The sequence below is a fragment of the Aythya marila genome (genome assembly GCF_965140915.1).
Source record: "Aythya marila genome assembly, chromosome: Z".
NCBI lineage: Eukaryota > Metazoa > Chordata > Aves > Anseriformes > Anatidae > Aythya > Aythya marila.
In genome coordinates, this window is record NC_139080.1 from 25421082 (window position 1) to 25431736 (window position 10655).

Here is a 10655-nt window from a genome sequence, read left to right on the forward strand (position 1 = left end):
CAAAATAATCAGCTATTCACAGCATAAAAAAAACATTAGGGTTGATGCATTTGCAAGCATATCTCCTAAGTACATTAAAGGAGCCCTGGGAATCTTTAGATCCTAAACCTGCTGTAAAAATTCATTATTTTTTTTTTTTTCTACAAAACTCTAGAAAAAAGTGACAGACTAATTGGCTGCATGATCAGACACTTTATTAGTCAAGTTGGAGATGCATTTAGAAGACAGATACCACCAGACAGACCCATGTTTTGTTGAGAGAAGGGGTGGAGGAAGATGAGGAAATAACATGACAAACACCAATACAATGAATAGTGATAATGCAAAATAAAGCTTCCAGAAAAGATGGACTGTAAAAATAGCATTAGTGAAGAGAACAATATAATTTTAGCAGATATGATTTTACAAAAATCAGTTATCAATTTTATTATACTTCTGAGGAGAAGATCCCTGGAGGTAATGTTTCTCTACTTCGAGAAGGGGGTTATTATTATTATTATTCAATTTATATTTTTAAGTTTCATCTTGTTTTGTGAGTTTAGGCCCTAGAAATCTCTACCCAAGCAGAAAAATATCCTACAGCCTCCCCTCTGTGAAAACAGGATCTCTGACACCAGATATGTTTTAAAGGCTTGAGAATAATTTAAGTAGGGGATTATTATATGTTGCAAGCTCCCCGATATATGTGGGACAGCTAGAGGGAATGGTTAGAGACTGTACAGAATCTTCTCTCTTCACTTGCCAGAACAGCTGTCAGGTGCAAAAAGATCCAACAAACTTATTTTTTTTGAAGAAAGCATGACACTAAAACACACCTCAGTAGGACAGTGTCTCCCATGTCTGAACTCAATACTGCACTTGAAGTCATAATACAGCCCACTAAATACATTGTCCTGCATTTTTTGTAAAGAGAAAACAAGACTTTAGAAGCTAGAAGATGGTAAGCAACTGAAGCTATATTTACAGTGTTGCCTTCCTGCTCTCACCTACAAAGCTGTTCAACGAAAGAGAATGAAACAGTTCCCTTCTGCTTCCTGTACAGAACAACTTTTAATGCTCTCTTGAAAAGAGAGGGTTCAGGCCAACAAAACAACCCAATTCAAACCTCAATAAAATAAATAAATAAATAAATAAATAAATAAATAAATAATCCTTTTTCACTTCAGCAGGTGCTCGACTACGCTAGTACTCCTTTTGGAAGAGGAATCCTAGCAGTCACAAAGACACAGAGATGTCCAGATGACAAGGCAGCATGTTGTTACATGCAGCATACATTAATCAGGGAGCCACATCATTGTTTTTTCCAATGCACTCATAAACAAAACCCACCCACCATCTGCCCAGACCACATGGAATTAATCTCTTGACATTCCTGCTTATTCTGGAAGGACTAGCTAGATCACAGAGTCTCTTATTTCACATGCTTCTCCAAAACATTATTGAAAAGAAGAATACCCAATCAGCTGCCACTATTTTCTCATCAGTAAATCTGGAATAGAAGCAAACGTCTAGTTCACATGGAGGATTCATTTCAAGTTTGAGGAAAAAGAAGTGTCTGTAATTTACAAAGCATTTATAGGTACTACATTAAACATGTAATTTATCAAAGAAGACATACCCTATCAAAGCCTGCATTAAGTAGGGGAAGAACAGAAGTCTCTTCTTGATCAGCAGATCTATAAAATAAAACATGTTGGTCACTCAACGTGGAAGACCTAGATGGTATCAGTTTGACAGTTATTTAAACATAAGGTAGTAATAACAGTCTTATATAAAATACACATACAAAAGCATAATATAAAACATAATATAAAGCATAATATAAAAGCATAATATAAAGCATAATAAAACAGAAGTTGATCTTCTGAATATGTCAAAGATGACACAATCTTCTTTTGTAAATTTTTGCAGCTGTTTCTACAACCTGAAAACAATTCCTATAGCAAACTTGATAGGTATTCTACAGAACACCTGTCTCTTCACAGATGCAAAAAGGTGTTACAAAGAAAAAAAAAAAAAGCATGAAGACAATAAAAGACATGCTGTCATATCTTACAAGAAAGAATCTAAAATAGTGTTATTAAGTAAAATGTGAAATGAGCTGTAAAGCATTGTTCAGCAGCAAACTGAATCCATTTCCTAATCTTGGCAGGAATAGTTCCTCTTCTGCCACTCAATTTGCTAATACTTTAATTTAACTAGGAAATTAACAAAATTAGGATGGATTCAGCAGTGCATAGGAGTTTTAACAAAGATGGGAAAGCTCTCTTCTTCTAAGGTATTTGATAAACCATGTAGTTAAATCAGGAAGAATTCTGCCTTGAATACATAGGGTGAGAATTATCCAATCAGGATTTTAGGACCACACTCTGCTGAGTTAAGTACAATGAAGTTAATGAAGTTTACTCCATTATGAAGTTCCCTAATAATCACAGTGTGTTACATGATCTAGGTATTCCTTTTAGAAAATAATACATTTTTTTTCTATTCTTTCATTTTAGAAACTAACACATAGGTGTCTATTTTTCCTTAGTATCCAAGCCATTACATTATGATCCCCTGAAGACAAGGTGATATATTTCTCTATATAATTGGAAGGTTATTTAATACTTATATAGGCCACATACATCACTTACCCATTTTAGGTAAAAATAACTAATAACCTTATTCCATAAGGCTTAATAATAATATACCTTCTCTTATTAGATAACTATTTTATGTAACGTTCTCATGGAGTAAAATAAAAATATTTCACAAAACAGAGTAAAACGTACATGCGTGGAACCACAGCAAGTATTACAGTGTGTTCTGATGGCTTTGTGGCACGAATAGACCTAAGAAAACAAAATTTTCTCAGTTACACCACATGCTTTCTCAATGTTACTCACAACACCTTTGCAGACAATATAAACACAAACCAGGACTGAAGGATGTTGCTGACTTTAGAAAATAGGATGTCACGCTGCCAAAACCTACCCACCTTCACTTCGACATTCCATTTCCATTTTGCTACCAGATTCTTCCTATGTTGTACTGCACAACATAATGCAGCTCAGAGGCAACAGCTCCAAAAGCATAGGGCAGGAACCACAACTCCTTATGTCTACCTAATACAGGTTTGCCCTGCTTACCTAGTTCATTTGCAGCAGATTGTCCTGAACACATGGGCTGAGAGACACAATGTCTATACAATGCATTTTCAGTACTCATTATCTAATTTAAACAAGAATCTTTTCCATCTTCTACCATATTTACCATTGTCTTTCTAGATATTGTAACATTTTTTTGAAAGGCTACAAAATGTAGCCTTTGGGCATGTAAAAAGAAAAGAAGGTATAGCAAATGTACATCTCTACAACAGACATTTATGAAATGCTGAGCAAACAAAATTTTACAACTTTCACCACTTACTGATGAACTGAAAAAAGCATGACCACCTGAAGATCACTCCACTTATCTTTCATTGGCAAAAGATAATTATTTTTCAAACATGTCATGCTTTTCTGAGTGAAGAGTCTTCATATTCATTTTTTGCCTTTTGGAAGTACTTCCATAAGCACAAGCATTTGAGCTTGTCATAAGGACTGGAACTGTTAGTTCATGAAGGACTAATACAGTATGGTGTATGGTACAAAATGCATGCTAATTTTCCATTTCCATGTGTGCCAGAGGAGTGATGTGAACTTCTGTAAAGAGCTCTTAGTGCAGCATACCTGACCTAGTGGGCAAACAATAGCATTACTTTGAAGTCCTGCAGCTTAAAACCTTGCTGCAGTACTAATGTACAAACTTATCTACTTATGTATGTACTTACTGATGTATGAAAAATTCCTGTTCTCAATGTCCAAATTTCCACTGTACTATTTCTTTTTTTTCCCAGGGGGAGGTTGGTTTTATAATTGTAAGGGTCAGTTTTGTACAATATGTTTTGAAGTTCAAAAAAAGCATAAGATCCTTTGGTTACCTGCATATATCTTCCCCATCGAAATATCTGGAGTTCCTGTGATCTATAACAATTATTTCTTGTTGCTTATCAAGGAAACATTCAAGTGCTGACTCGGGAGTCCGGGCAATACTGCACTTGTAACCAGCTCTGTCACAAGCCCACCAGAAACCATCGCTTTGGTTGTCTTCTTTTGCAAAGATCAGCAAAACCTGAGAAGTACAAAAAACAGCATAATCAATTTGAAAAAACACAAAATAGTTCCCTGCATGGTGCAAATCTTAACTAATACTTCTCTAAGAATGATTGAGTCTGCATTGAAAGTGGAAATATTGGACTACAGATTGTAAAACAACTGACACAGTAGGACAACTTTATTAATAAATGGCGCAATTATCAACAGAGCATTAACTGTGTAGGACTGATATTTACTGCTTTCGAGTAAGCTGTGATTGTTCTGGATGTAAATGTGTTAGGTGATGATAGGTTACCTTGCCGTGCTCCTTCTTTGAGCATCACAGCTTTAGGAACATTACTCCTATGTTAAGGTGGTTTTGTCATGCATGCTATCCAAGTAGCTGCCAGATGATGAGTCTCTTCTAACTCGTGTTCAAATTCCATCAGTACCCAGACTGGATGAGTAAATGTTCAAACACCACCACCACTCTCATATTTTTAATTACACATATTTTTAATTGTAAGGAGGAGCTTCCTGAAATGTATCAGCCTTAATTATCACTCTTCAGGGACAACCAATTAACATAATATGGTTTTACTCACTACCCCACCTTCAATGTACACCAAAATGGAGTTAAGCTGTATTCTTTCAAAACTGAAAAGAACAACAGGAATGGACAGGGCTGGGCTGCAGAAAAAATTATTCAAACATCACAGTTGATCACTAACCATGCCACCCTATGTGACAGATAAAGAAAAAGATTATTTTGATGCAAAAATGCTGTGAAAAGGAAAGGTCTCAAGAAGTCAAAAGTTTATCCACAGCTATTTGCATTGCACAGAAAAGCTGCAGCCTTGGAATAATTTATAATCTATGTTAATTTCACAAATCAGAAACATCCCTGACTTCACTGAAATAATCTGTCTGAGTAGAATATGGCAAATGTTGCCCAAAACGTCCATGAAAAAGGTTAATAACCTTTTATTTATGCTGTTCTGTGTATCTGTGATGTTACCATGTGAAATATAGTACCATTGGCCTAGAAGCTATACAAGGTGACCATAACTTTTCTTCTATCTTGAGCTGTCTACATTGTTTAATTCTAAACAGTAAACAGAGCCATTAATGTTACCGTGGCAGGAACCACTCAAGTTTTCATTAAGCAGTGGTAGAAAATTATGTGCTTGGAACTTCCATAGGTATTAAGAAATACATCTGAAACTTTTAGTTTACTAGAAAGAGTATTCTTAATTGCATTCAATGATAAGCAGATTTGGGTTTCTGCCACTTGCCATCTAAGGTGACAGTTGTCACTCAATCTAATCCCTATCTTTTTCCAGCTATCGGAGTGTTCAAAAGCAGTTACATGGTTCTGCTGTAGACCTTTGCAGACACCTGGGCAAAATCTTTACCCTGATACAATCTTCTGTTTGTTTCCATCTATTGTTAGTTTTATTTTGTTCCTAGTTGGTACAATGAGGTCAGCAAACAGGTTTTTCATTGTGCTTTTTTTGATATCTTCTTCTCTCAGCATTCTCAGTTTGGAAATAAAGGACTACAAAATTCAGTCATTTACCAGACGTAAAATAAAGGAGCTTAACTGAACCACCTGATCCTCCATCAGCAGCTAAATATCAGTGTGTGAATCCTTCAGAGAATATTAACTTTAAAAAGTAACATTGATGAATTACTACCATACTTCCTCAGGAAAATTTTATGAAGTTTAGAGTAAAGAATTAAACTATAGTAAGAATATATAGAAATATATAGAAAGTAAAGAATTAACTATAGTAACAACATAGTTATATAGCAGCAATAACTATATAGTTATATAACATAACTATATGCAAAAAAAATGCAAGATATATTCCCAAATCAATACAAAAATATAACAATCTACATAAAACACACTGTCAAGGAAAAGATTAAATTTAATTTTTGTTTCTTGATGGAAATCACATACCAGTGTTTTTTTTGTTTGTTTGTTTGTTTTGTTTTGTTTTGGCATATAATATGTCAGTTTCACTGTAAACTGAACATTTTATTAAGCACTGCTCTGTCTTAGGAGTACCACGGACTTGTGCTGATGAGATATTTGCATTTTTGGTGATGTACTGGAATTCCTACAGTGTTTTTGAGTATTTGTTTTGCACAGCTGCTGCACGTCTTGTTCCCACATTATCACACAAACAAAGAAAATGGACAGAGATCTACTTTAAATATCTCAAAATACAGCCAAGAGACAACAGCTGGGTACAGATCCATGGTACCAGAAGGAGACAAGGAGAAAATTAGAAATAGTAGTCATAAAACAAGTTATCTTAGCATTTCTATGTTATTGCAGGCATCCTAGCAAAATAATTTTAATAGTCAGGGGGTTGCTCTTGTGACACCTAAAATTGGCATGGCGAATGGTTAAATGTTGGGCGTCTTAATGTTTTGGTTGCAGCTCAACAGATAAGACAATCATCATCAGAACAAACATGGTGCTGCAATGATGACCAATGGTTGTCTTAAGAGGGGAGAGAATACAGTATTTGATTGGGGGACAGCGTTTTGTGGTAAAACAAAGTGAGCAAATGATCACAGGTGGCAGACAGATTCTACACATGTTTTCCAAAGGAAAGCAAGAAGTGTATGCTAAGACAAGAAGGAAATGCACTTACTAATATGCAAGACAAGTACAGTGGAAAAAGAAGTGTAATCATCTCAGTTTCATCATTAAACCCATGAATGCAGAAAAATGCTTCAGTTACTCTAATACACAATCTAGTTCACTTCCAGTGTATTAAATGCTGCAAGGAGATGGTGACAAACTTCACCTTAAATGCTAACGTAAGTTTTAGGAATGGTCATCACTAAATTTCTGTGCGTTGCCTCACCTCTCTCTTCTTTTCCAAACCCCTAACCTGTTGGTTGTCAGGGAAATCAACAGCACATCCATGGCTTCAACCTAATACAACATAAAAATAAAACCACAGTAGCTTTTCCATTGGTCATTGCTTTAAAAAACACCTTGATTGGATGTTGAAACATGACCTAGTCTGCCCTTCTCTCTCTGGCCTTATTTTAACAGTTATTAATGTTGCAGATATAGATTGTTTTCTTGTTTTGCAAGGTTCTCCACAAAAATTTATTTTTATTTTTATTTTATTTTTTAAATCTTTGGTCTGGTTCACAAGTAAAGCAGAAAAGGTTTCACTTCAATCCATTTGACTGCATGCTTGAATGGCATGCAAGTCATCTTCCTGGCCATTAAGACCATCTTCTATCAAAGTGCCAAACACAAGAGATGATTCAAGACTGTTCATATCTACTCGTTTTCCCTGGCTATCATCTAGCTTGTTTTACTGTTTTTTTTTTTTCTGATCTTTACATGATGTAGGGCACTGGCTTAAAAACTGTATAAAGAAGGCCCACATACAAACCTCTGTCAGCCCTAGTAAACAGTTCTGCAAAAGGGTAAAACAGCTTTTTTATGTGCACTGACTGTTTACAACACACCTTTCTGCTGTGTCTTTGGGAGAAACAGCACTCTTATATGTATTTCCTTCAGAGTCATTTCTAAGGTCTCACAACCAGACTGTGCCCATTCCCTAGCCTTGGTACAAAATCTGGGCAGACACATAAGCTGCACACTGCGAGGGCGTTTGCAGGGTAGGAGCTGGTATGTTTGCTTTGGACTGTTCTCCTCCCCCGCTCCTACGTCCTGCAGCACCTGGGTCGTGATCTAATACAAACCACAACAGGTTTGTCCTCTAACACAAATGGTCATAAAGTCTAGGGTGAAATCTATTAAATGGTTTATGTCAAGTCATAGTCACAACAAAGGTCACCTCCCAGACAAAAAATACAGGCGATTTACTGGCTGGCGTAAGTTCAGTCCCAAATGACAGTTTGAAACATGCACCAGCATAGAATGAACATTGCTAAGAGAAACTCTGGTGACAATTGTTTTAACAAACTGAATTAACTTATCAGACAATTAAGGACACAATTAAGCACCAACAAATAGATATTTAAAATGTGGTGTTTAGTAGCTCTTTGCACTGCAGAGAAAGCTGTAGCTCTGTCTTCAAGCTGGAAAAAAAAAAAAAGATTAGCACACATTTTTAAAATGAGTGGATATGTGCAATCCTTGCACATATGTGTTCCACATAGGAAGTGAATTTTATATAAAGTATTTTCCCTTTAGTTAATGCATGACAAAGTCTTTATGAAAAGCTCTTCAGGTAGAAGTTTTACTTAAAGTCTGCTTTCCGTAGCACAGTTTGTCTCTTTACTAATGCTGGGACAAAATAACATCCACACCTAACTAGATAAAAAGAGGAATGTCAACCATGTTTCTAAACAAAAAACAAAACTATCCCCCTTCTTCTATGATGAATCTTCATTTAATTCATATCATAATAGCTAACACAGATACTGTGATATTTTGGCAAATCCAATTTATACAAGGCAAACCAATGCTGCCATAAACAGTGAATATTCTTAATTAATTATTTTCTTGACCATCTTACTGATGATGATCACAGTCTATGGAACATTTTTCCATGAAATGTTCCACATATTTATTTAGAAATTCCTTCAAAAATGAAGAAATTTGTTTGCTGAAGTCACCGTTATACAGTGTTTTATAAAAAAATCTTTATTTTGTATTATCAAACAGAAAGAAAATTTTAAAAGCTTTATAATATATATATATACACTATTTTTTGACCTCAGGAATGGCATATATCCCACATGTAGGTTTTTCTTTTTGTAGCCAAATATGAAAAGAAAAAAGAAGAAGAAACAAACAAAAAACAGAAAGGGTGACTGCTGACTAAATTTCTCTGTAATTTAGAGAGTTAACTGATCCAAGGCAAAAAGTTAGCTCAAATGAACTTTTAATGTTGCTCACAGGAGAAATATTAAAGACTAAGATGATATCATTTCCTATCATCTGAGAGCTCTAAAACACACTATAAGCTAAAAAATAACTCTTGGCATCCATCTGTTTATGGACACAGGAACAAGTTGTACAGAAACAGTAGCAACTATGGGTAAGAGCTGTTGCTTGCTAAGCCAAAGTTCAGTGTTCTTGTTGGAACATGTGATTTCTTGCATCTGTGACCTATAAAAGCACAGCTCTTTGATCTGTTGTGCAAAACCCAGTGAAACTCACCTGGTACCTAAACTTTACAATGGTGCTCTCAGCTGTGCCATATCAGAACTCGGCAGTTTTTAACATTCAGAGGCAGCTGTTTTACTTGCTAATGCACACACACACACTTGTACTGACAGGACATATAAAATAAATGATTTGATGTTAATGGAAATTTGAGCACCTTGTTTGCCAATTTAATTTACCCACAGGTCTCTTCAAAGGCACTCAGATAAACCAAAACACCAATTATCCATCTCACTGCCATTACACAAGTAAAATGAAAACATTATACTTAACAATGAGTTAATGCTGAACCTTAATTTCCTAATGCTGAACCTTAATTTCTTCACCCATTAACACTGAATTGACTGTATCAAGAAGCTGAAAGAACATCTTACCTGAATTGGATCTTGTGTCAGTCTCATGGGCCCAATTTGTACCTCTATAGCTGAAGCCTGCAAAGTAAGAGTAATAGAGATTTTTTTTTTTTTTTTCAGTCTGGTTCTTATCAAGGTAGCACTTTGCAAGCAAGAATGAAAGATCAGACATAGCCAGTAAGACTGTCAAAGGAAGGCCATATGACCAGCAGCCTTTATTTCATTGCTGTCAAGTGGTTAAATGTATCTTCAATTAACATATTTTACCAAACTCACAATTTTGTTCTATTTGCCCCTAAGTTAAACATTGTAGGGCTTTAGATAGGGAAAAATCTAAACAACTCTTCCTTTCTCCTCTTTCCCCAGATCAGAGCACCTTCATTAAAAAGGATTTGTATTATGTTTAAGACTATGGAGAAATATTTTTTTCAACCAAAAATGGCCTTATTAATTTAAATGTAAGCAGGCCTCCAAGGTTTTGTAACAGATATTTGGTAATAATATTTTACTTGTGTCGGTTAGAAAAAAGTGGCTTTTCATACAAGATAACATGTTTGGAATATAGATTTAAAATGGTTTTCCAGAACTATAGCTTTTAGTTTGTAGAAAAAAACAAAACAAAACAAAAAAAACCAAAACAACACAACAGTACGTTGCTATCACGTGAGTCACATCATTTTCAGAAGACTTGAGACCACACAGTAATTTAAAGCTATGGCAAGAAAGTCAGCAAACATTGGCTTTAGCTGCTTTGTTGCCATATTTCCTAAGAGTTGGACTACCTTCATACTTTCTGTGTACTGATATATTTCAATACACTCCTCCTATACACAGCTGATTTGTTTCACTTCAGATAATTAATTAAAGACTGTTGTCAGGCAACTGAACAATACCTGTGCTTTCCCACAGATGTATGTACTTAAGGAAAAGTCTTTGAACCCCTTAAAATATCACTCCTCTCACCCTACAGAAGATTACTTACAACTTCTCAGTCTCTGTAGGGACAGA

General features: G+C 35.3%; 1 protein-coding gene across 1 annotated transcript in view; it reads right to left on the reverse strand.

Annotated features, from left to right (window-relative positions):
• The window catches only part of PDE8B (phosphodiesterase 8B), a 42221-nt gene extending 32496 nt beyond the window's left edge, over positions 1–9725 (reverse strand). The window contains exons 1-4 of the mRNA XM_082783712.1: positions 9669–9725; positions 3965–4155; positions 2775–2834; positions 1619–1676 (exon numbers count right to left, since the gene is read on the reverse strand). Of these exons, the coding sequence (XP_082639838.1) occupies positions 1619–1676; positions 2775–2834; positions 3965–4155; positions 9669–9695 (336 nt within the window). The 5' untranslated portion in view covers positions 9696–9725. The remainder of the gene's footprint in view (positions 1–1618; positions 1677–2774; positions 2835–3964; positions 4156–9668) is intronic.
• Between the last annotated feature and the right edge of the window lie 930 nt (positions 9726–10655).